The sequence below is a fragment of the Taudactylus pleione genome, unplaced genomic scaffold, assembly GCF_031769625.1.
Source record: "Taudactylus pleione unplaced genomic scaffold, aTauple2 ptg000190l, whole genome shotgun sequence".
NCBI lineage: Eukaryota > Metazoa > Chordata > Amphibia > Anura > Myobatrachidae > Taudactylus > Taudactylus pleione.
The window spans coordinates 3,740,619-3,768,612 of record NW_028284592.1 but is presented as its reverse complement, the minus strand read 5'-3'; the positions used below and the strand labels follow the sequence as shown (position 1 = coordinate 3,768,612).

The window sequence follows — 27,994 nt, the reverse complement described above, 5'->3', positions numbered from 1 at the left end:
CAATGTCCCAATATTTATGCACCTGACTGTATATATATACCTTATACAAGCAGATTTTCTGGTCTCTACCTGTTTTTTTCCTGGTCAAAGTCCCTGTCAAATGTTGTACTTAAAAGGATGTGGTAATTACATAACAGGAGAGCTAACAAAACTAACTACAGACAACAAAAATTAAAAACTGAAAAGCAAATTCTATCCGACCAGGATAATAAATCCAAAGTGGAAACACTGCTGCAAGCCAGGAAAAACAAAACAAAGGGGAAACACTGTATAGCCCAAATGCCGCGATCTCGGTACTTCCAGTTATTGATTGCCACGCATGCGCAGTGGACAGTCATAAGACCTAAAGCGGTTAACCTGGCATTGGCTTGACTGTAAATGTGTCATGGCATAGTGTAGCGAATCTGGCACTTCTGCACAGAAGATCGTCCCCAGAGCATTACAATGACAATGGTATTCGTTCCACTGCACATCTGCCTATGCTTTAAGCAAGTCATATTAGCATATTAACCATAGAAAGGGCTCCGGTTGCATCTATATTGTGTGTAACAGAAGATCCTATTTCAGTCAATTTGACACTTGAAATAGTGTGTGCTGACATAAACTGATGACGTATCACTGATCAGATACTCATTTAGGTAAAGGGTAAACATTATTGAGACGTGTGGCTTTCTAACTTCCAAAATGGCTGCACTTTAGTCTTCATTTCCAGAATAAAAAACCACCCTGAAACAACCTCAGCACCCCCAAATAATACACCCCAATTACTAACCCACATGCCCCTCCCTTGCTCCAAAATTTCACACATGCCACTCAGACCTGATACTTGCGATATGCCCTCAGACCCCTACTTGGCGCAAAATGCCATAGAATGCCCCCTCATTCCATTCAAAACTCCCCAAATGCCCCTTAGACACAGGCCTTTTAGCAACTTAAGCCTCCAGCACCTCCACCCCACCAGAGGAGAAGGTCTCAGCACCCCACTCCAGGCATCCACCCCATTCCAAGAAGGCCCCAACAACTAGCTACCTGGCTAAATATGAGTCCATAATACTAATAATACTAGAAGGTAATAATGTGACAAAGCCCCTACCATGTGCATTAAATGATCATACAGATGTCTAGGACATACAACATGGAGTAGATTTACTAAAGCTTCTAAAACTGAAAAGTGGTGGTGTAGCCTATATCAATCAATCGGATTATAGCTATCATTTCTCTATTGCATCCTAGAAAATGATAGACAGAATTGTATTGGTTGCTATGGGCACAACACCACTTTTCATTTTTAAAAGCTTTAGTTAATTTACCCCTATATGGGTTAGAGGCAACACTTACTAGGAATTGGTCTTAGGACGTCAGGAATGAGGATCTCCACCAAAGCTTGGTACATCACATGGTCACAGTTGCACATCCATTTCAATATAGATTCATTTTTGCAGAGCAAAATCAGCGTTGATTTTGGCAGTCTACTTTCCATTTCACTCAGGTTGCTGCCTCACCAGCACAGAAAGAAAACAGATCAGACAAAAAATTAGATATATTACAGTATGTAAGTTAAGGAATGAAAGACACAATTGACAGTATTATTTTGTTTCATTCTAAGCCAATTTAGATCCTAAAAAATGATTTAACAACATAAGCAGGAAACTCACAATAACTATACTTAGAAGAGACCTAAAGGTATAATGTATAATTTGGTGTATTGTAATGAAAAGTAAAATGAACTCCATTAGAGAACAGCTGTGGTATTCTGCAGACAATTGGATATATTGTAGTTGTACAGTACTTTCTGCAATAGCTGTAAAAAAGACAACAATATACCCCTATTCTCATTCTAGTGATCGGTGTATCTCTTCACAAGTTTCACAAATAATAGACAGCAAATCATTTCTGTTATAATGGAAATGGATTTGGGCGCTCCCATTTTATAAAAAGGACATCATGACTACTGTCACCTAAGAAAACAAGTCAATAGCTTGTGGGTAGTATTATGAATATATGTTGCAATCTTAAAATGTCTAAAAAAACCCAGAATGATTATGCTTTAGTCTCAATATTATTACACTTTATTTATAAATTACTGACAAATTAGACAGCACTGAGGGGATTGTGACACAAACAAATTACATACAATAACATTAAACAGAAGGTAAAGATGGCCTTGTCCAAGTGAGCTTACAATCTAAGAGATGCTAAGCTCACTGCATCCAGTAGCTGAGCTGATCTTCTATACAGCTCTGTGCATGGTGTGAGGACTCAGCACTACCATGTAATTTCCCTCAGCCTCCATATATTGGGCCTGATTCAGATTTGGAAATAGAGAAAGAGCAAGTAGCTGTATACCTGGACAAACTAGCTAGGGGTGCAAATACATAACTTTTTTGCATGTGGGGTAAATACTGGCTGCTTTTGCATGTAGCCCACAAATGCTGGACAGCTTTATTTATTACACAAAAAAACACATTAGGGATAAAGACGCTTAGGAAAAAACAAAAAAATTGCAGAATGATACTTCCCTTTTATGTGTAATATCCTGAATCCTGGTTCTCATATAATGGATATGTATCTCAGGAAAACATAAAAGAAAGGAGAAGAAAAACATAATTCAATCATGTGATACAGTTTGGAATCAATGTTATACAGTATTCAATGTTTATATGAGCAAAAACAATAAATTGATGGTCTATGATTATTGGGCTTGCCCCCTATACATCCTACTCACAGCTGTGTGCTGGTATAAGGCACATCAATAATGTCAAATCTGTAAAATATTGATTGGGGTTGCCCCCCACACAGAACACTCACAGATCCACGCTGGTTATGCAGGCACATAGAATGTAGTTGTAGGTCTCCAAACAAACTATGGGTCTCATTCAGACCCGATCGCGAGTGCAGGACGCTAGATAGTACCCAAATGCCCATGCGCACGACGGAGGCTACTCCATAGTGCGCATGCGCGAGACCCGGCGAGCGACGGGGAAGCGATGGTGACGTTGCTGCCCAGACGGAGGCGTTCCCATGGGAACGCCTACTGTCTGGGTCCGGCCCCACTGACATCACTAGTGATGTCAGTGGGAGTGCTTTTGGCTCTGATAGAGCCAAAATCACTCCAGGGCTTGTGGCAGCGAGACCCTACCGCAGGGTCTCGTCGCAAGCCCGATGGTCGTGATGGTCTTGACCATCGCGACCATCATCATGGACGTTCGCATAAGCTGTTGATGGTAACCCACAGCTATGCGAGCGTCCAGGAGGACGCACCAAAAAAAAAAAAAAAAGCCTTGATTCAGAGCGGGCGCTCGTTCAGAGAGTCCGGCTCTGAATCAGGCCCTATGTTCTCCTCAAAATCGTGTCAAAAAACTGCATTTATTGATGAAAAAGTAAACCCAAAATTAAAACATTTATTGAAATATCCAAAAGGATATAAAAGATAGATGTTAAAAAAACAACAATAAAAAGTCCATACCCACAGGAAATAGGTTGTAAAAAAAACCCAGAATCTCAATTCCAAAGGCTGATGTTAATGGGATGCCTCAAAGCCATGAAAGGTCCTGTTTTATCCTTGTGGGTATATCCATACAAATAGTCCAGAAGTCCTCACCAACGCGTTTTGATCCTATTAAGGATCTCTTTCAAGGTGAAGAGGACCACTGGAGAAACACAACACTAAATTGTATTTACAGGATTGCTTGGTACATATGAGCTCATTCAAACCTGCTCGCAAGTTGCGGTCTCTCACTGGTAATAACGGTTAATGTGAAAAAAAATTTTTATTACTACTTAAAAAATTTTTTTATTACTACTTATGATTTTATCAAATATTTTAGGATGTTTTATAATGTGTTTTTTATTTTTGTTCATATGATTCAGACCATTTAAAAATATAGATTTTAAACCTATGGATTGTATATTATTAAGATAACTTGTATTGGAACTGGACTTTTAGAAAATGGCCACCATTTTTCCTTTGGAATCAGACTCCAACAAAATGGCCACCGCACTACATTACAAAGGACACTCAGAAGATCTGAGATACATGGAGAGCGGAGAAAAAGCCACTTCCGGTGTGATGTCATCAATACCGGACTAGGAGGATAACGTCGCAGATGGCCGCGTCACTTCCGGTTCGGCAAACCCGGAAGAAGTGGCAGCTAGTGGAATAACACCTCATCCTGGATATGTCCCCGTGATTTAGGGATATATATCATACCTTATGTTGTATGCAGTTTTGGGGTTGGACTTGATTCTTATTGGATGATTGCTTATTCGATAGGGTATTTAGTGTTGTGTTTCTCCAGTGGTCCTCTTCACCTTGAAAAAAATCCTTAATAGGATCAAAACGCGTTGGTGAGGACTTCTGGACTATTTGTATGGACATACCCACAAGGATAAAACAGGACCTTTCATGGCTTTGAGGTATCCTTTGGAATTGAGATTATGGGTTTTTTTTACAACCTATTTCCTATGGGTATGGACTTTTTATTGTTGTTTTTTTAACATCTATCTTTTATATCCTTTTGGATATTTCAATAAATGTTTTAATTTTGGATTGACTTTTTCATCAATAAATACTGTTTTTTGACACGCTTTTGAGGAGAACATAATTTGTTTGGAGACCTACAACTACATTCTATGCCTGCATAACCAGCGTGTATCTGTGAGTGTTATGTGTGGGGGGCAACCCCAATCAATATTTTACGGATTTGACATTATTGATATGCCTTATACCAGCACACAGCTGTGAGTGAAATGTATAGGAGGTAACCCCAATAATCATAGACCATCAATTTATTGTTTTTGGTCATATAAATATTGAATACTGTATAACATTGATTCCAAACTGTATCACACGATTGAATGTTGTTTTTTTTCTCCCTTTTCTTATGTTTTCCTGAGATACATATCCATTATATGAGAACCAGGATTCAGGATATTACACATAAAAGGGAAGTGTCCTTCTGCAATTTTTTTTTTTTTTCCTAAGCGCCATAATCCCCAATTAGTTTTTTTGTATAGCATTCTGGTTTTGGAGTTTTTGGTGTAACTCCTTGATATTGTGGATATAGGCTGCATTGGATAGCGCACTGAATAGTACACATATTTGCGTATATCAGCTTTATTACACTGCAATTAAGATGTCAGTTTGGACACCCCTCACAAATCGAAATCTCTGCCCCACCTGCAGTGCAGCATGGTTATGACTAAGATGTACAGATGCTCTTTCTTACTCTATTCCCAGATCTGAACCAGGCCCATTATTAGCCGTTTTATATTTGTGAGGAGATACGGAAGGCATTACATAGAGATGATCTAAAGTACAGCCACCACTAGCTGCCATCCGCATGCCTATATCTAGAAGAATGGTGTACAGTGTGAAGCTGAAAAACACAGTTTTGCTTACCCACACTCTTGGCAGTGTGTGATTATGTGAATATGTGATTAAACACAAATCTACATTTGGTACCAAGTCAACAAAGATAAACAGACATATCAAAGAACAATGCATGGGTGTCATGGAATCAATGTAGTCTAGGGACATGCTAACATGGAAAAAGTTTTCCATATGTTCTTCACATAAGAATTAGAGATGAGCGGTTCGGATTCTGTGGAATCCGAACCTCTCCGAACATTGGGGATCCGAGTCCACCCGAACCCTGTTCGGGTGTTCACCGCCTGGCTCGGATCCCCGTTCGGGGCCGAACGGCGGCCGCCTGATGTCGGATTCTCACTAGAGAATCCGACATCAGGTCTCCTCGCGTGTAGGGCAGAGCGCAGTGATAGCGCTCTGCCCTACACAGACACAGACACACAGCCGCCAGCGGCAGCTGTGTGTTTGTTACAGCAGCCAATGAGAGTCACACAGACTCTCATTGGCTGCTGCACGGAGGGAGCCGGCTGGAGCTCACACATGAGCTCCGTCTTCCGGCTCCCTCCTCAGCGTGTGACAGAGCGGACGGCGCGGGAGCGGGGAATCAGGTAAGTTTTATTTTTATTATTTTTTTACTTGTCAAAGGTCCGGGGGCGCTACTGGGGGGGGTCTGCTACTGGGGGGGCTATACTACTTGGGGAGCCATACTACAGAGGGGCCTGCTACTGGGGGGGGCTATACTACTGGGGGGGGGTCTGCACTACTGGGGGGGGTCTGCTACTGGGGGGGGCAATACTACTGGGGGGGCCATACTACAGAGGGGCCTGTTACTGGGGGGGGCTATACTACTGGGGGGGGTCTGCTACTGGGGGGCCATACTACTGGGGGGGATCTGCACTATTGGAGGGCCATACTACAGAGGGGCCTGCTACTGGGGGGGGCTATACTACTGGGGGGGTCTGCACTACTGGGGGGGGGTCTGCTACTGGGCGGGGCTATACTACTGGGGGGGCCATACTACAGAGGGGCCTGCTACTGGGGGGGGGGCTATACTACTGGGGGGGGTCTGCTACTGGGGGGGCCATACTACTGAGGGGCCTGCTACTGGGGGGGGCCATACTACTGGGGGGGCTTACTACTACTGGGGGGGGGGCTGCTACTGGGGCAGCCTACTACAGGGGGGGCCATACTACAGGGGGGGCCCATACTACAGGGGGGGCTACTACTGGGGCAGCCTACTACTGGGGGGCCTGCTACTGGGGCAGCCTACTACTGGGGGAGCCATACTACTGGGGGGGCATACTACTGGGTGGCATGCTAATGGGGGGCATACTACTGGGGGGGCCTGCTAATGGGGGGCATACTACTGGGGGGGCCTGCTAATGGGGGGCATACTACTGGGGGGCATTCTACTGGGGGCACTGCATAGTGGACCCTACTACTAAGGGGACTGCATAGGGGGCACCACTGCTGGGGGACATTGTGTAAGGGACACCGCTACTGTGGGCATTGTGTAAAAGGGTCACTACTGTGGGCATTGTGTAAAAGGGGTACTACTGTGTGTCGTAACATAAATAAGAGACACTACTTTATGGTGTAATGTGAATCAGGCCCTATGTGCGGTGTAATGCTAATAAGATTGTGCACTGTGACTCCTAGGGCCGTAGCCCACTTTGTAAACAAGTACTATGACTCTGCTGGCCGTACCCCACTGGGTGGGTGCCCTACTTTTCATTTCTGCCACTGCTGTGTGGCAATGTGTCATAGATGTGCTTTATACTGTGGTGTCTGTGTCGTTGTGCCGCTGCTTTGTCGCTTAGTAACCAGTCAGCTCACTGCAACCTTTGGCCAATAATGTTGAAAACAATATTATAAGCTGTGATATGGTCTAAATTGACTGGAAATTAATGTTATTGAGGTTAATAATACTCTAGGAAGAAAAAAAAGACCAATTTATGTGATTTTAGCTTTTTTTGTCAATTTTTGTAAAAAAATCCAAATCCAAATCCAAATCCAAAGCCAGTCACCGCAGTTTGGCAAATCCAAATCCAAATCCAAAGCCGGACGACGAATTAGAACCAAATCCAAATCCGGCAAAAATGGTCCGGCGCACATCCCTAATAAGAATACAGCAGCATTACACTGAGAAGTGGAAAGAGCTGTCTTGGAGTGAAGAGTTCCTTACCCAGATTCTGTAATGGTAGCGCCATCAGCAGTAGAGGACGGAGAGTAACGCCAGAAGGTTTGCCATAACTTCTCAATCAGGCTAAATTGCAGGTTTACAACAACATCCAGTATTGCCTGTGCAACCAAGAGGACAAAAGTGTATTAACAATACAGTTTACTCTATTCTCATGACGTCCAAGAGATGTTTTCGTATTTGATACAATGGGACTGATTCACTATTGATCGCAACTGCGTTTACGCACACAATTGGCCGATTGTTGCATTCTGCGCATATGTATGCATCGCAGTGCATGTGTGTGAACATTCCACTGCGATCGGGACTGGCTACAGAGACCCATCGCAGAGTGATTGACAGTAAGTACTGTTTGGGGGTGGTGACCGGGGGCGAAACGCAGACGTGCCAGTGCATTTGAACGCCGTTGCATGAATTAGCCACTGTGATGCCATACGCAGCTTGAGTAGTCACTGCGTGCGATGAGGTTAGCAATTCCAGAGTAAGGTCAGAGCTTGTGTAAGTGTGTGTGAGGCTGCGATGGTACTTGATGCTACTGATGGTTTGGCAGTCTTGCTAAGTATTACGGATGTGTGCAAGGTAAAGTGGGCGTCCTTATGTTTGCTGCAATGGCATAGCAATTGCAATGGATTAGCATATCATCACAGGGAGACTGTGTGTGTAATCGCAGTTATGATCCTTAATGAATCAGGCCCAATATATTGTTGAAATGTTAATAAATTACATCTAAGTAAAAATATTTTTCATGTGTGTCTATGTTGTTAAAACTGAAATGGGAAATCAGCTGAGCACAGTAGATACATGAATGTCTTTCTTGAACATTATTGTCCCTGCTTTTGCCCATACTGCACACCTTCATGTGCACATACAGTACCAATATAACACATTTAATCACGGACACGGACTATTCAAAACATGTCTAACATATCTGCAGCCCATTCACTTGGTGCAAAAACGGTCTAAAAACTATATGCTCCGTTAGTACACCCCAATTTTATGATTATTATTTCTGCGTTTACCAGATTTAGAGGTAGATGTATCAAGCAGTGCAAAGAGTGGAGAAGTTGACCATATCAATCAATCAGCTTCTATCTTTTGTTTTATAGAATGCTACCTTGAAGCTAATTGGTTGCTATGGGCAACTTCTCCACTTGTCCCAGTCTTTGCAATGCTTAATACAGTACACTATGTAGACAAAAGTAATTGGACACTGACAGCAAATAGATCAACGAGATTTTATTGACATCAGTACTTTGTAGGACCACCATGTGCAGTGATTACTGCAGACGCCCTTCTTGGCAAACTGTCCACAAGTTCCTGGACAACAGCAGGCGGTATGTTTTGCCATTACGCCTTAAGTATAGTGACCAACTGTGACTCTGAAGGAGGTCGAGTTGGCCTCAAACACACCCGTCGCACCAATTTGTCCCAGAGGTTCTCAATGGGGTTAAGATTTGGACTCTGAGCTGGCCAGTCCATCTCCCGAATTTTCTGTATACCAGTCCAGCGTTGCCCTGGAAACACGACAGGTAGCATTGTCGTCCTGATAAAAACATTTGTACCTTCCCTAGAACTACAAGTGCATGGGCCTCCCTACTAAGTGTTCTTGTCGAAACCGTCACATTTGTGGCCATTTGGAACTCATGTACAATGACATGCATGGTGTGCATTTCGCTTGTGTCCAATCACTTTTGTCTACATATCTCACACTTATTGTAGGGCTATATTTATGAAGCTGTGGGTTGGAGCAGAAAATTGAAAGCGGCACTCAAAATCACGCCGAGCTTTACACTGAACGTGAGTGCCGCTTTTAATTTTCAGCTACAACTTGCAGAGTAGCTTCATAAATATAGCCCTTAGACACTTATGATACAACGCATGTGAAAAGGAGTGCAAACAGCTTTCCGCTGATATTCTGGAAATGTTCTTGTTTAGTTTCCATTTCATTTAAATAAACTGGCTTTGCTGCTTTTCTGTTATTCAATTTCACAAAGGAGTTGATAGAGAGTAGGACGCAAAATGGGTGTAATTAACGCTACCGCAAAAAATAATTAGATATCCACCTATATTCTGACCCGTAAACATCTCTAGATATGTACAGCCCGGTATTGAAACCACAAGTGTCCGAATTCTGCCAAGCATGTGCCACAGCCACATACACTTTTACTATTAGGCACCCAGAAACTTAAAAACAAAAATACACTTTCTACTAGAGTAGAAACAACTTTATATCTTGTGTGGGAAAAAAAACAAATCATATGCTAAAGCAAAGAATAAAGCACCTATCAAAATCAGCAATGCAACTGCAAGCAGTCAATTGAAAGCGGTTCACTAGTGCTGGTAACCATCATGATCAGTACATTTGCACCTGCCTATGATCACCTGCAAATAATATGACACATATGCGTCTGATTGCTTGTCTGCTTATGTTCACACTTACATGAACACACCCTTACTTCACTTGGAATATGTAGAATGCATGTACAGATCCAGACGAGCACAAGTCTGCATTAGTGTAAATGTGTGCATTCATCTCCTGGGCACGTGCACAGCGATTTCATACAAAGCAAATTGGCCTATTACTTATTCTGCATCAGCCTCACAGCTTAGTTTACCCTTGACCCATTTCATTGTTTGTATACCTGTAAAGTGGTCATCTTGGCAATAAGGTAGGGGTGTGCAATAAGGGGCCCCCAGCTGTTGAAGAACTATGCATTCCAGCATGCACTGCCACAGTTTTGCTATCTGGCCATGCTAAACCTGGAGGGCCACTTATTGCCCACCCCTTCACTAAAGCATAAAACCTTGAAGACTCATGCCACAAACATAATCAATTGTTTTAATTCAACTTTTGTCTGCGGTCAGTCCCTATTATCTTGGAACAAAATATGTACCAAACCTCTCCCAATGCTGTGTACCAACTGAGCCATCCGCTCCTAAACACAAAGAACTTCTTTATAAGACACCTACACTGTAATCCTTAGTTTGGAACATAAACCGAGCACACCATGCAACCTGTATTTCTTATATTGTGCTGACTATAGTCTGTCATAAACCCATGTAATTCAGTATCTCTCACATGCAGGTGTTTTATGTTAAGTGCACTGAACTGGAAATTGTCACAGAACTTGAGAACAGTAAGAATACAACCATTAAAGATGACACCATAATAAGTTAATACTAGGGCTTTTTTAGAAGAATGGAAATACATGTGAGCGAGTTACTATCACACACTCTAGTCATTTATCTTATGTACACCTGCTGTCCCCTTATGTCCAAACTTCATCAGCGCAGTCCTGACTACACTGCAGAACATGAAGGCACCTATAGGACAGATCTGTGAATTATGGAGGCTAGCATTCAGCCAGAAGTAAAAGTAAGCACTAATTAACTAGTGTAGAAGCTTCTGTTCTCCTTAAAAACTCGGGGCACATATTTTATTGCCTCTTAGCTGTAGGCCTAGCAGCATACTGCAACAGGGCAGTGTCCTTCCACTGAACATGGTTGATAGTGCCATACAAATTAATTTGAGTGTATGGGAACCATGTTCTGTCCAGTATTTGCACTACAAACCCCTCTGTGAAACACTGAACTGTTTCAAGTATTTTGTTAGATGAATACCGGTATATTATGGATAAAAAAATCATATCTGTTCATTACACCTTACATAACTTATTAATAGTGTAACAGGATATGGAGATACACCATATTCAGGCCATACAACATAAAGCCCATTTAATGTTCTGCCTATAATAATAAAGCTCTGTTGCTCTATATTAAGCAACTTAGATATACCATCTTGTTAGCTGTGAGGTCCTATGCCATACTTCCCTACATTTCAACGTGAAATTCAATGTTCTTAAAAAATGGTGACAAAATAATAATTTGCAAAAAAAGCACATGAAAAAGAAAGAGTGGATGTTACCACATATATTATATATTTGGGCGATAAACTGACATGTATGTGAGTCATTGGAGAATTTTATACATGAGCCTAAAAAAAATACAAAAATTTCAAAGAACAGTTGGCAGTTACTGTATGGTATGTTATTAGAGATTTCTGAGTGACACAACAAGGAACCCAATTCAAAATCTTTCCATTTAGCCAGTGCTTCAAATAGGCTTTATTAAATAAGCAAACCGTATTCATATAATTGTATCCAACATGGACACAGATTTTGTGTGTTGACCATCTTTAAGGTTAGCATTGCTCCACAAGTGGGAAAATGTATTTAGCTATTCAGCTATGTTCTATTTTTTCTCCAGTATACCTACCAAGTATACAGCAGCTTATCGGGCATTATCAAGAACACAGCTGAGATAACAGAACAAATAAAAAGTAGTGTGGGAGTAGTAATTCTCACAAAGACATAGGTGTCTTACCTCACAGTGCTCCCGATAAAGACTCTGCAGTGACTTGATATCTTCAAAGGTTGTACCATCTGGCAGAGAAGATATATCAACTTCTGCAAACTCTGGAAGTGCTCTAGACGCATCTGTTGCCATAACAACATAATGGAAGAAAGATATTGTGGATAGTGCCAATTACAGCTTCATTAGGAAAATATTTAAGCAGCATAGCAAGACAGACATTCTAAAAGGTCACATTACTTAATGAGCAGAGGCTGGCAAAATTGTATTTTTACTCTGTTATTAATGTTGCTATAAAAAAAAGATAATATTTTTAAACAAACTCTGGGATGAGATATGTGTTCCAATGAAGTCTATAAATATGTACAGCTGATGTGAATTGCATCTTACAAATTAAAATGATATACCCTGAAAATTAGTGTACACCAAAATACATCAAATATTTGTACCCTTTAGTTTTTGAAAAACTAACCAATACTAAACAAAATAATCTGAAAAAGTGATACAAAAGTTTAATACTTTTGTATTGTTTTTTCAGATAATTTCGAAGTTGTTGCAAATTTAAGCAAAGTTTATTTACTAAACAAAATACAAAAGTACAAAAAACTATCAGCAACAAATCAGATTTGTTTTTTATTTATTGTCTAATTTGTACTCATAATTGCTAATTGCTAGTCACTGTCACTAAATATCTCTGGTTTGTTTTCAGCCATGTAATTAAAAAAAACCAACAATATAGGCCATGACTGTACTAAAGAAAAAACACACTACAGGTTGAGTCTCCCATATCCAAATATTCCGAAATACAGAATGTTTTGAACTTCACTGAGAAAGTAAAACCTTTGCTTTTTGATGGTTTAATGTACACAAACTTTGTTTAAAGAACAAAATATAAAATAGAAAAAAATATTGCATAAAATTATGTGCAGGCTGTGTGTATAAGGTGCATATGAAACATAAATGAATTTCCTGTATGTACACAAACTTTGTTTGAGCCACAAAATTATTGAAAATATTGAATAAAATTACCTGCAGGCTGTGTGTATAAGGTGTATATGAAACAAATGCATTCTGTGTTTAGATTTGGGTCCCATTCCCAAGATATCTCATTATGGTATGTAAATATAAAAAAATACCAAAATACTCCTGGTCCCAAGCATTTGGATATGGGAGACTCAACCTGTACTGAAAACGTGTATACTAATCAGGGCTACCATCAGAAATTGTGGGGTGCAGGACTGACAAAATACAGTAAGCAGAGCCCCCGGTGGAGCGTCGCTGACCTGCAGGAACGATTCACAGGGGGCCAATGCACAAGGAAAGGCTTGTTCTAAGAAGTCCTCCCCGATGCCATAACTTCATTCCAGTCGCCTGTAGGCAAGCCCCCCTATCCCACAACAGAATTGAATCTGAACCGTTCCCAGTTTTTAACACTGGGTAAGAATCACTGCCAGAAACTGGTGTATTCCTTCCACCCTCAGGTGTCTCCATGACGCTTCTTACCAGCTGCCAGCAGAACGCCATCTCCATCACCTTCAGCAGCAGAAGAGAAGGAGGAGGAAGGTAAGGGGTAAAGTGGGCAGAAGTGATAGAAAATAGGAGGAGATGGGAGAAGGTGCAGAACAAGGTGAACAGTGGTTTGTGAAGGACAAAGGGTGGGTGGCATCATGTGCACAGGAAGAGCTGTATCCCCTATGGAAACAGAGATCAGGGTCCTCTGCTTGCAGAATGCAGCCACTTGTAAGTGATGATTCGGGATGCCTCTGTTGGCGCTCCCCATTAGTGCTGAACTGTCCCGCCGTCCAGAAAGCCAGCAGCATTGGGTTGGGGAGAAAATGAGGGTCTGGGAGGGAAATCTATCACTGCCTCCGCCAGGTGCGCTTCCACTCTCAATCGGCACTCGTGGCTCTAGCTCCGCCCATAGCATGCCCCACATGCAGGCACCAATGCAGCACATCTACACCATGCGTCCCGCCCACCAGGCTGCAGTATGGATGCCATCATCATTCAGAAAGTTAGCTGGGGGCCAGCGTCGGGTGCTTAGGGGGGTAGGAAGAAGCAACCACGACAATGAAGGAGAGGTACCATACCCCATCCGGCATTGAGGTCAGGCCCCTCTCTCCGTCTGGGCCCGGGACTCTAGTCTCGGCAGTCCCCAAGATGGCGACACTGATAATAATAGTTCCACACCTAAGTGCAGTACCACTCATCCTGTGTGCACCTTTATCTTCCTATCTGATCTGCCAATCTTTAGATATTTGCTAAAAAAAAAATGAACAGGCTCAACCTACTTCTGTAACTATTCTTTCTGAAACTGTGTAGCAGATTGTAGCGGCTAGGGTGGTGAGATTATAAAATATTAATAATAACCAAACATTGATGCATAGTTTAGCACTTGAGATGCACCAAGATGTGTTGAAAATTGTTGCAAATTGAATTTGGCAATGTAACATGCTGGGCTTTCTTTTATTTCTGTTTTCATTATTGTTATATTTGTACTCCCATATTTCATCTCTGTAAGTTGTGGTTGGAAATACAGAATGACACAAATCAAAAAATTTTCTCATCTCTAATCAGTACAAATTAGGTTTTTAATGCTTAGAAGATATAAACAAGTGAAGATAATTATGTGCAATGGTTGGTTGATGATGGTTGGGTCTGATGGAGCTCTATACACACATTATTGCTTATAGCTAGATTGTGGAAAGTAGATATTATTGTACCTAGCTTCCTATTGGTCTACGTGGTCTCACCTCTACTAGGCTTCTCTATCTTTACAAAGTGTATTATGATCATGTCCAGTAGTCATGTCATGTTAGGTTGTGTAAAGTCCTAGATCTGAATAGAGTGCTCTGCACACAACACATACCACTTCATCCATCAAATTGCAAAGTATCCCTGGAAACCGTTTCAAATGTTGGCAAGCAGTATTCAATGCATTCCATAATAAAAAAACATGTGCATTGCATTGACTAAATAATATCACCATAAATGTCTTCTTATAAAGTTTGGTTCCTCTAAGCAGATAATATAAAATCCTGTCTGAAAACGGATGGAACTATGCTAGTAAACTGTATGTGTCAGCAGTGCTCACATCTACAACAGAATGTAAACGTTAGGCTTCCCTCTCCCCATTGTTCCAGCTCCCTGCAGGCCAGCACAAATGTATAACTCTGAGGCTGTGAACTCAGGACTCAGAAAAGGATGGAGAACTAAACAAGTGCTCACGGCAAGAAGGGAAAAGGAGACCAAAGAATGACACCATAGGTGGTAAGCAACGCCGGGCTCAAAAAAGACTGGAGTCAGAGGGCAAATGAAGATAAATGTGCAAAAGGAAACATTCACTCAGTAGTCTGTGCTTCTAAAAAGGGAAACACACAGCAATGCCCACATAATATAGAAAAGATAACAGCTTGGACTGGATAAAAGAAACAAAGAATAGCCTGGGACATTAGATGACATGGGATTTCTAGATGCTAGTTAGGTTCCTTGATAACTACTCTGTATTTGAAGTTTTACTACTTGAGACTTATAATGCCAATATCAAAACCATAGAAACCAGTAGTATGTTGGGGAAAGCAGTCAACTACTGAAAAGAACAATACATTTAAAATAGTGGAATTACTTAATCTTTACTGAATTTAAAGGTTTAAACGGGCTCTATATTGCCCTCATTAAAGGCTGATTCAGAGATTTATTACGGTAATGCAATCGCAACTACGATCTCTTACGGATCGCATTAGTTAAAATATTAATATGCTAACGTCTTACAAAGCCTCTCTGAACATAGGGACGCCCACTGCTGCCTTCTCATATCCGTCCGATGACATGCAACAGCGTAAACATCGGGAACATCGATGCAGATCGGGCAGCCGCGCAGCTTCTGAGTGAAGTCTGACCTGTCTCAAATACTGCGTCTCTGCTTACACGCTGAGAGCTATCAAGCTGCAAAGGAGATCGCAAAGGCTAATTTATGCACGTCCATGCAACTGTGTTTAATTGGTCCAGACATGCCTGCATTTGCCTAGCCACTCCCATTACCTTCCCCAAACTCTGACTACCTGTGACTCACTTTGTGAATGAATCCTCTGTGTGACCATAATTGCAAAGTGATCTGCATAAAAATCGGCATTGCGAAAATCTTGGAATCAGGCCCTTAATCTATGTGGTTTCTGGTAAAAAAAGAAGGCATTTTCATGGGGCTGAGGGCCTGATTCAGACCCACGTTTGACCACTGCGCATGCGCACGCCGGAGCCGGCTCCAACGTGCGCATGCGCGAGACCCGGCTAGCGACGGTCGCTCCGTTGCTCTGGGTCTCGCACCAAAAGGGGGCGGCTGTCGATTGTGATCGACAGCTCGCACCGATTTGGAGGTGTGGCGTGGGGGTGGCTTCACAAACGGAGGCGTTCCCAAGCGAACGCCTGCCGTTTGTGGGCGGCCCCACTGACATCACCAGTGATGTCAATGGGAGAGCTTCCGGCTCTATTAGAGCCAGAAGCTCTCTGGGGTTTGTGGCCACAAGACCCTACCACAAGGGTCTCATCGCAATCCCCGATGGTCGCGATGGTCTTGACCATCGCGACCATCATCCTGGCCGCTCGCAATAGCTGTGGGTGGTCACCCACAGCTATGCGAGCGTCCGTCTCTGAATCAGGCCCTGTGTCATACTTGCCAACTCTCCCTGATTGACAGGGAGACTCCCTGAAATAGCAGTAATCTCCCTCTCTACCTGAAGAGTCTAGCAATCTCCCTAATTGCACCTTACCCCCATTATGCAGCTGTTATATTAAAAAAAAAACCACATTTATGTATTCATATGGGATCATTAGTATCATTTCCCTGCATTGGAACAATGATCCCTATGGCTACATGCATTTCCTGAAAAGTATCAGGGTGTTTTCATCAACAAGTAGATCTTACTAACTGCTTTGGAGCTCATTTACATATGGATGTAAATCAATTTTATGGCACATGTCTCAGATGTAGCAGTACACGTCCACTTTACCGCCACGCTCATAGATGGTGCTATCACAATATCCCTGAAATGCTTTTTCAAAGGTAGGCAAGCATGGGCTGTGTTAACAGGAGTGAGGACCTCATTCAGAGACGGTCGCACAGAGCGTGCGGTCGGTCTGAATGAGGGGAGGACGTCTTGAATTTTCAAGACGTCCTCCTTTGCGGTGGTAAGGCTGTGGGTTAACACCCACAGCCTTACGACCGCCTAAGGTGATGGTCGCTAAGGTCAAGACCATCGCGACCATCGGGGCTTACGACGAGACCCTAGGGTAGGGTCTCCCTTGTCGGAAAGCCCCGGAGAGCTTTCAGCTCTGTCAGAGCCGGAAGCTCTCCACTGACATCACTAGTGATGTCAGTGGGGCCGCCCCCAAACGGTAGGCGTTCCCATGGGAACGCCCCCATTTGGGCTGCCACCCCCCGGCCCGCCTTCCAAACGGGGCTCGCCCCCTTTGGATCGAGACCCGCTACGACCGGCGCTGGCGGTCATAGCGGGTCTCACGCATGCGCACGACGGCGCCGGTGCCCATGCTCTGTGGGGGGCCATCGGCCCGGTCCGAGCGCATCGGCGCTAACGACCGGGTCTGAATGACCCCCTGAGTCCTTTTAAGTAAAGGAATTGTAACTACCTGCAATGATCGACGATGAAGTCTGGCCTTTTGCAGTATTATATGCATTATTGTATTTTATTTTTAATGACAGCATAGGTTACATATTAGCTTTACGCTGGTCTGGAACCTAACAATATGTAGGCTTAGATCTTTACATGATTTTAAGTCTGGGGATGCATGACAATTAATTTTGATGTGCTTATCATTTAGCGTTTTATGTAATCAAAACATTCTAGTATACCTTGTTGACCTGTACTCCTGTCGTTTCAATCACTTATTAATTCGCATTTTAAAGAGCAGTTTCTTGCGTTGCTAAGCAGGTTTACAGAGCATAATGTGGGTTTCAGAAGTCTTACAAATGTTTCTAAGCATTCATCATAAAGCTGACATGCATGCCTAAAAGTGTACATGATACATGGAAAAATGTATTATAATCTTTTATTTATATGGCACCAAAGGGTAAATGTAACAAAACGATACAAGTGAAAGGTGGGGGGAATGAGGGAAGTGAGGTTAGAGTAACTCCTTATGTGTAGTAAAAGCAAGTAATGAAAATGTGCATGGGAGGAGGTGTAACAAGTAAATCAGCATTCAGTGATCCTGCACTCAACAAGCTGGTGGGCACACAGAGTTGCTGGAGGGAGACAGCGGAACTGGGGCGCACTGGGGACAGCGATACTAAGAGAAAAACAACGGAAGGGGACCCTACCTGCAAGGGGTTGCAGTCAAAGAGTTAGGGGTTTAACCAGCAGGCTGACATGGGAAAGAGTGTAATGTGGAGTTAGGGGGTAGAGTTATGAGGATGGCTGAAGCGAGTCTTAAGGGCCCATTTAAAGGTGTGGACAAATCACTCCCTACTGTAAATTATATGGATATTACAAGTCACAGCGTACTTTTGTAAAGGTCAAAATGCTGAAGGTGGTTTCAAATATCCATCACAATTTACCAAAGGAGTAGCTTTATTCCATATTACACAAAAGTTTTCCTAATGACCATTAAAGTAATGTAATCAGAACTCATCAATAGTAAGCAATGATGCCCAGATAACATATACAGGATTTTCTACATTAATAATGTACATTTTAATAGGCTGCACACCAATCAAATGTGTCCAAACCTACTGTACATATCATAGTGACATTGTATTTATTGCGCCCTGTGATATTAGTACCAAAAAATTATAGGTTTTTCCAATAAATAATAAAAATGGTTCTGGAAGTATATATTGCAGTTTAATCTAGACTACAAATTATATTTCTTCAAAATAAATTACATATTTTAGACTTCTCGAACTCATGTTTTTCTCATAGCACCATGCAGTCAATAAACGAAATATTTTTATTTATTTAATATGACTTGATGTAGAATTAAATAGACAATTTGTTCTAATTCTCCATGTGATAAATATAGAAATATATTTTCATCTGTACAATGTAGCTTTCATTGGAAGTTAAAGAACATGGCAGCTTTCAGTGAGCAAGTTATTAATTATGCATAATTTAGCTTTGTTTAAAAAAAAAAAAAAAAAACTCTTTGTACACTTGTATAAGTAATAATATAACAACTACTCATTATTCTAGTTTTTATATAAACTTGCGCTTGAGACCTTGTGCATTTTCCATGCAAACTCCAGGAGCCAGACCCTCTGACTATCTGCAGAAAAGTATGGGTGCTCACAGGGACAAAGTTACTTGTGGTCCAAATACTTACCTAAAAACTGTTGATGGTGTTGGCTTTGGGCAATTACAGTTTGCTCAACAGATGCACCTGTCTGTGGTCCACTCCCTGCAAATCCATCTCCCACTCCATCCACTTTCTGCATAGGTTTGTACCTGTCATAGAAAGAAAGAAAGACATCATGAACTCATGTTTAGTCTTCTCTATAATAAATATAAATATATATATATATATATATACACACACACTGTATATATAAGCTAATAATCCAGATGCCCTCCGTGAAAGCGACACAGCGGGAGCTTCAACATACAGCACAGTCCGGCGGCACTCAGTTATAAAGGTCACTCAGATAGCAGGATCAATGCTCAACATTTCGATGTTTACTCCTGAAGACAATGGAATAAACATCGAAACGTTGAGCATTGATCCTGCTATCTGAGTGACCTTTATTACAGAGATTTGCTGGACTGTGTTGTGTGTGTATATATGTAAAGCTCGGATTGGTTCGGATTAATTTTATTGGCTATCCAAAACACGTAATAGCCGATAGCCAATAAATTGTCGCTTTGAGAACTGAGTAAATCCGAACCCTCTCATCCCTAATATATATATATATATATATATATATATATATATATATATACATACTGGTTAGGAACCAGTGGGCAGAGATTTCATATTTGATAGCAGCTATACACAGAAAGCAACAAACTGGAAATGAGGTGGTGATGATTGGGAATAGATAAGGCTCAAGTGATATATATATAGCACAAAAAATGCTACCGTAGAGTCTGATTTACAGTTAAATATAATATTGCAACTTTTGTGTACAGGAAAAAATGCGTCCATACACTTAACCTTTATGTATTTTTAAATAGAATCATTACATGTCAAATGGACCAAGTTAGAAAATCATCCAGCCAAATTTTTAGGTCACAATATACAATAGTAGCAAAACTATGGCCCTGAAAGTGAGGGTGGGTGTTTTGTTACTATTGCATAGTGTGAACTAAAATTTTCTCAAAGTTAGTCTGACATAAATGCTGTCCTTCATGTAAAATTTTATGTATTAGCGAGAACGCAGGATATGCACATGCATGGTGCACCAAACTCTAGTCATTTCTACAGCTCCAGTTTTGGGCATTAACATTCATAGAAATGCATTTACGTCTGTCAAAGCCACATTAGTTGTGGGTGCCTGATGGCTGGTGTTCACAGCTAATTGCAGATTCACCACAGGGTGTAGTCGGCATCCCGGCGGTCGGGATGCTGGCGGTCATAATACCGGTGCCATAATCCTGACAGCAGTCGGAAGCCCGCTCCAGAATCCCGACTGCTGGCATCCCGACAGTAAGTATTAAAGTTAGGGGAAGGGTAAGGTTTAGGGGTTAGACACTAGGGGGAGGGTTAGGGTTAGGTTACGGAGAGGGAGGGTTAGGCTGCGGGTGGTAGGGTTAGGCTGCGGGAAAGGTGGGTTAGGGGTTTGGGTTAGGACACTTACCTAATTGTGTCAGGATTCTGACTGTCAGGAAGCCGCCATCAGTTCTACAAAAGCTTGACAGCTGCAGTTACTTGAACTCTTTTGTTTATTTAGTGACACAAACACAACACTCTTCCCTTCACTTTATTTATAAAAAGTTTCATGCATGGTTTTGAAGTATTGATCAGAAAACCAATTAATACATTTTAAAAAGTTTGCTTCATCCATTATAGTACAAAGTTGAAAAAATGACCAGAGATAATGAAGCCAAACCCCACCAGCCTACTGTATGTTGTGCATCAGGACAACGAGACGCACTTCTGAGCTCTGATTGGTTGAGCACTTTAATAAATCAGAGACAAGTGGGAAGTTCAAATATTTCCCCCACCACTTCTCTTGCATCTTTATGGTCGATCCCATTTGAGCATTAACACTTTTAATAATTTTACAATTAATGTCCAGCTCAAGCAGCATCTCTGGGTTTCCATACCAAGCTGTGCATTGCTAGACTCTGCTGGGGTTAAAAACACTGCTGATTGCTTTATTGTTAATTCCAGGGATAGGAATATTATTTTGTAAACTACCTTTGCAATAAGCAGCAAAGCAGAGTGGTCAGTTGGTATATGAAGTAGCTGATTCAACTGCTCTATAGTTTAAGGATACAACTATGGCTGCAACGCCACTTTTTAAAGTGGACCTGTCATCTATTGCATGACCAACTTGCTGTTTTTCTATTGCTGCATTATTTGGGAAGGTACCTATAGGAGGACTACAACTGCCTCATAATGTATAGGTACTGTAAAGTTGTGGCCCATGCTTACATTGCGCTAAAAAAACACCCCTCTGTCTCGCACCACAGTATTGGATAGCGTGGTGTGCTATGTTATAGGCTGTTCGAAATGTGAACCTTCTCTCAAAACGTGCATATTCATCTATATGAAATATGGACAAAAGTAGCACTTTCAAATGCGCAAAATGTGTACATATATTTCCGTAAAAATAGTATAATATTAGCAAAAAAGTAGCATAATATTAGGGGAAAAGTAACATCATATTAGTGAAAAGTAGCAAAGAGCATGAAGACTACTAATCATCGCTTTCTATACATAAGATTGATAAGGCGCATTAATGTGGAAAGTTGTGTTGTCATACTGTACATTGTTGTATTTCATGAACATCAGAGATAACTCTATTATAATTTATATGTATCACATGATTTTTCCACATCTAGTCAGTCTTCTGTATAGACAGTAATAGTGATACTCTTTGCTACTTTTCCCCTAATATTATACTTATTTTTTACTGATATTATGCTACTTTTCCCTAAATATTATGCTTCTTTTCCCCTATTTTGATGCTACTTTTCCATAATATTATATTGCTTTTTTGCTGATATTATGCTACTTTTAAGCAAATATTTGTGTGAATTTCGTGCAATTGAAAGTCTTTGTTAAGTATAGTACAGTAGTGATGGCAGTGCGAAACTACAGGATGTAATAAAAAGGTCGACAATGACAATTCATAATGTCGACACCACAATGTCAATAGTTATGATGTTGACATTCTCAGAATGTCAACAGATGAAATGTATTCTTTATCAGATTGTTGACATTAGGGTTAGGCTACTGGTGGGAGGAGTAGGCTGCGGAGCGGTGTGGTGTAGGATTAGGCTACAGTGGAGGTGAGGTTAGTGTTAGGCACTAGGGGGAGGATTAGGGACTAGGGAAGAAATACTCATCCAAATGCTGGGAGGATCAGATGTCTGATCCGGAAGTGGGATCCAGAAGCCATACTGGAGCCACTGCAGTTATCGGGAGCAGGTAAGTCACCAATGGGCCACCAGGGACGATATGACAACATTCTAACATGTCAACATTTAATTACTGTGTACATAATAACTGTAGACATGGTCAATGTTAACATCATGACCAGGACGACATATTGACATTATGAATATCAACATATCATACCCAACCCACAAAATACTGTACACTCGCAAAGCCTTAGAGTAAAATCTGGCATCACTCTGGTGAATATGTTTAAAGCTGAGAGCAAAGCTGAGTAAGGACACTGTAGTACCTGTATCCAGGGCTAGATAACTTTTGGTAAGGGTCACTCTCAGTTTAAAAATATTAAATCTAGTTATGCAACACAATGTTGGTATTTTTAATTATTACAATTAGGACCACACGAAAACACCTTGAAAGTGTCTGATATATTGCCATGCATAGAGATTCTGGGCCTGATTCATTACGGATCGCTATTGTAGCTGTGATTACGCATGCAGTTCAGCTGTGAAAATATGCTAATGTCTGCAACTGCTCACCCGGCATAGAGACGCCTACTACCACTTTCGCACATCCGTAAGACTTTGCGATACATCAGACCCTCACGCAGAATTACAGCGGGTCTGACCTGACTCAGAAATTGCAATTGTCGTCGCAAGTACTTTAGCTGCGTATGCCATTGCAGTGTCTAATTTATGCACGCCCAGGAAAAGGCGTTCAAACGGACAGGCACGCCTGCGTTTCTCCAACCACTCCCCCGTCACCACCCCCAACTGCTGACGTCCCGTCCCTCGTTCTGTGATGGCTTTGTACTCGTGTAAGTGGTCGCAATGCTAACTCACACACGCACACTGCGGTGCATACGCAGTACGCACCATTGGCCGATCTGCTTGCGCTGTTGCAGTTGTAATCCGTTATGAATCAGGCACTCTGTTCCTTGTCAAAGGCAAGAAAGTGTTTACTTTTTTCTAGCTGTTTATTTTACTTATAGCTTGAAGTGGAACTTTTGAATGAAATACCATTTTCTATGTAAATGCATTTCTGACGGTGCTCAGTTGATTACATATGAAATCAGCCTTATGCATTTTCTTTCATTTCAAATCTTCATTCTTGTTTGTATATCACATCCTAATCCCATCACAATCCCTTACTTACTCACTAACAAAAAGTGGCATTAAAAGCCACATACTGTAAAGTTGTTAAAAATAAAATGTTTCAGTGATTATTTAAAATCTTTGCTAACAGTTTCGGACACTTTTTTGACCAGAGTATGAGAAGCGACTGACACGTTTCTTCCTAAGGCTTTAGTTTGATATGCATATTGAAAAAGGTTTGTATTTAATGAAACCTGGTCTATAGATCGTGACATTATTATGTTGGGTAGAATATGTGGAACATCAAAGAATGGTTAGATTAAGGACGAAATGATGCTTTGCTGTTTATTTTATATTAATTGCTGTTAGAGCAGCAGAGTAAAGAATGACACAACTACAATTAAGCTCACACTCGGCATGAACATTATAAACATGTAGTCTATGAGATGATTTAACAAAACTAACCTTAGCACAACATTTCCTAATGATTTCCATCTTCTTTACAATATACCCTGGGGCACAGCATAGAATCTCCTACACTGAAATTATGGAGAATTCAGCCCACATGTGCGTGAATGTCCACCCACTGCTTTGACATGGAAAGGCGTCTGAACAGTCAGCAAACTCTAATTAAGAACTTCCAGAAAGAGCATTTTAAAGCCAACACTGGCAGCACAAATTTTTTTGAGCTTTTAAAATACAAACCTAGTAAGTGCTGTTCTGTGTTCCAAATCTTAAAAGGTTTCCTGATCTAATGTTAAAAATAAAAGAATATACCACCTGTGGGCAGCACATAATGAAATGGTAGTACTCCAATTTTGGTGTCTGTGTTCTCTCTTATACACTCTAGAGCTGATGCCAGGTTAAGCTTAAGCTGCGTATACAAGGTACGATATTTATGAACGATAACGATATCGTTCATATCATTCATTTTTATGCAGCGAACGACCAACAAACGACCAAGGATGCGCGTTCTCGCATGGACGATAACGATACGGCCATCCATACATGCAGGCCAACTTGGACGATTTCATCACGATTTGCATGTTCAGAGATGTGGCAGGATGACTTCACTGAAACATTTCTATCATAGATATCTTTCAATGTGTACACCCAATATCGTTTGTCCTGCACTACAGAAAAGTTCAAGGGAAATCGTTCAGCGATATCGTTGGTTGTGCAGATCGTTCTGTGTGTACCAAGCTTTATGTCAGTTTGTAAAGTGTAAAATATGTAATACTTTAGAAAAGGCATGTTTCCATATGCAAATATGAGTGAACCTGAACTAGCGAGCGGTGGGATAATGTAGGGAAGTAGTAGACTAAAATGGGTATATAGTAAGGGATTGTTCATGTAATTGATGCAGACTGACACAGAGAAATATTAATACTTGTCCAAGATGTATTATTTGCAAGTGTGAGGCCATGTGCAAATACACCCTGATGATCATAGTGGTCATTAGCTCTACCTAACTGCTTTTGACTGGCTGATTGCAAATTCATCTATCATTATGTTTATCTGCCTTTTGGCTAAGATCAGGTGCAAATGCCTATGTACACCCCCAGTAGACGATGGATCGCAACTTGGTCTTCTGGCCGCCAATAGGTCGGCTGCTTGATGCCTGAGATGCTTTGTGCCCCTGGTGCTGCCTGAGCCAGGGGTGCCTGAAAAGTCAACGGTGATGGACCGCTCCACTGCACTTAGTATGGCACTTTGCACTTCTTTTTTTCAGGCAACGCAATTTTTCCTTTGTTTTAGCCTTATGGCCAGGGCAATGGTAATTTTATATATTCCCGGATGAAAGGCTGAGGTTTATTAATTTATTTTGCGCTTGAACTTTTTAGCATGTGTTTTGGCACTTCACCACACCTTTTTATGTTTTGTGTGTGTGTGTTTTCAGATTTGTGGGGCTTTGGGTGTAGACCCTTATGGGACACCCTCTCCCTAAATCATTTGAGGCTCTTTCCTACTCTGGAAAGCTTAAGAATCCATTCCCCAGGGGGAACCTTCGGTCAACCCTGGGGAGAAAGGGGTGACCCCGATCCTTGCATCAGAGGGAAACATGAAGACCCTTGCCCCCTCAGGGGCATTTTGACTCCGGAGGTGGGCATGTCAAGAGAACACCTAGCTTCGGCAAAGGGGTTCTGTAGATTACTCTTTCTCCTCAATAGGGCCTTTTGGCTCTTAGGGAAAATGGAGAAACGGGGCCTTTCTCCTCTAGGAGGGGATAGCATAATTTTTCCTTTGGCCTAGCCTTGTGTTCGGGGCAATGATAATATTTTATATTCCCAGCTGAAAGGCTGGAGCTTAGTTATTAATTTATTTATTTTTGCGCTCAAATGTTTTTTGACACTTCACCACACTTTTTAATGTTTTAAGTGTCTGTGTGTGTGTTTTTTTACATTTGTGGGGTTTTGGGTGTAGACCCTTATGAGATGCCCCCTCCCCAAGTCATATGAGGTTCTTTCCTTCTGGGGAGAGCTAAAAAATCCATTGCCCAGGGGAAAGCTTTGAGCAACCCTGGGGAGAAAGGGGTGGCCCAGAGCCTTGCGGTGACTGGAGACCCAAAGACCCTTGCCCCCTCTGGGGTCTTTTGGTTCCGGGAGTCGGGGATGTCAAGGGGACCCTGTAGCTTCGGCAAAGGGGCTCTGAAGATTCCTTTTTCCCCTCAGTGGGGCCTTCTGGGGGATGGGGGGAAAACGGCCCTTCTCCTTTTGGAGAGGGTCTGAAGAACCAAGCCCCCAGCACAGTTTACAAATAGAATAAAATGGAGTGGTTCACAAGCGCTGTTAGGACCAGTCTATGATAAGGACTCTTGACCTCCTCTGTAATGGATTCCCTGTACTCTCCAACAGATTCTCCGTCGGGAATCCGGTGCCAGTATTGTGACTGCCGGCATCCTGCACGCCGGGATGCCAACTACATCCCAAGAAAAGGTACATGTCCTAATAAAAAAGGAATTTAATCATTTGAATGACTATAAAAACACCAACCTGGAAAAAATAGTACACTTTCAAAAGTCTAAAAACGATATATAGAGCAAATTACTGTTACACCTGGCTTACATGGTAGATACAACAGTGATGCCACTTACCTCTGTTTCTGCTGCATGGGTTGCTGTCTCATAGCCATATATTGCATGTCCTCTTGTAACCGATTAAGAGGGGAATCTGGCTTGACACGAATCCCATAATAATGGTATTTGGAGTTACCCCTTTGAAAAAAGAAGTAATGAATAGAAATCTGTACAGCAAGATAGCCATGATAATTATATATTATACAGTAATTTGCACATGTAAATATGCATATTTCTATATTCACTGCAATTTCCATACTTCCAAAAATTGGTCTTTATTAGTAGATATGTAAAGAATTGTAAACCGTGACTTAAACTGCACGATAATGTATTCTGCATAATTCTAATTATACAGAGCATGATTAGGAACAATTCTTATAATCTACTAATAAATACCGACTGTCAGCATGAAAGCTTAACAAATAAGTAAGTTAATTATAATTGCCCGACCCAGGGATTGTATTTATTTCATAGCAGAAAGGGTAGTTAGTATATCTTATTTGAAATAAAACATGGCAGGATTAACTAAATTTTATACAAAGCAGTTGTAGGTGGTTTGAATTTGTTTTTAAACTTCTTATGAAACTAGTAATCAGCTCTTTATGTAAAGTAAGTTATATGTAATAAGCATTTGAGTTTGATTATATAAAATCCTCTTAGTTTATGGAAATGCATAAATGATGCTAAAGATAGGTAATAAAATCAGTAATTGATATTTTCAATAATGCCTTGTCATACTTGATCTTTCATCACTCAAATTTACCAAACTTCCTTATTGCTTATGTCAGTTGTATTCCAAAACAAGTACACTGTGCTCCAGTTTACCAACTGCAAGATATATCTTCAAAGATCGTATTTACAATACACCCAGAATGAGGAGGAACAGAAACCGGTCCAGGCAACAGAATAATTTTAGGAGTAAAATAATTGTTTCTTTTATCTTGTGTTTATTGCGGGCAACCAGTGTTAGTTGGAGTTTGTGCCAAAGACAGTAATATACATACAGGAACCTAATATTACAAATGTAAGGTTAATAGAGATTCTGTATTATAGGGAAACAAGCATTTCAAATTTGAGCTGTAGCACTGGTATAAGTAGGGAACTGTCTACAAAACTAGAATATATAGGAACAAGGAGTCTATACAACTTTTTGAACCAAATATTATGAGCCTCGTATTGCTAAGAATTATGCTACATTTTGTATATAGCATTCTGTAGACAGTGAAAGCAGCAACAGGCAACTACAGTATTTCTGTTCTTAAAAAACAATTTAGAAAATTGTACACTTTGTACAGTATGTGGTCTAAGAATTT

General features: G+C 41.2%; 1 protein-coding gene across 1 annotated transcript in view; it reads right to left on the bottom strand.

Annotated features, from left to right (window-relative positions):
- RFX3 (regulatory factor X3) overlaps positions 1–27,994 on the bottom strand; it is a 374,165-nt gene that overhangs the window by 17,668 nt on the left and 328,503 nt on the right. The window contains exons 8-12 of the mRNA XM_088476634.1: positions 26,700–26,819; positions 19,275–19,396; positions 11,952–12,064; positions 7,554–7,669; positions 1,339–1,493 (exon numbers count right to left, since the gene is read on the bottom strand). Coding sequence (XP_088332760.1) covers positions 1,339–1,493; positions 7,554–7,669; positions 11,952–12,064; positions 19,275–19,396; positions 26,700–26,819 — 626 coding nt within the window. The remainder of the gene's footprint in view (positions 1–1,338; positions 1,494–7,553; positions 7,670–11,951; positions 12,065–19,274; positions 19,397–26,699; positions 26,820–27,994) is intronic.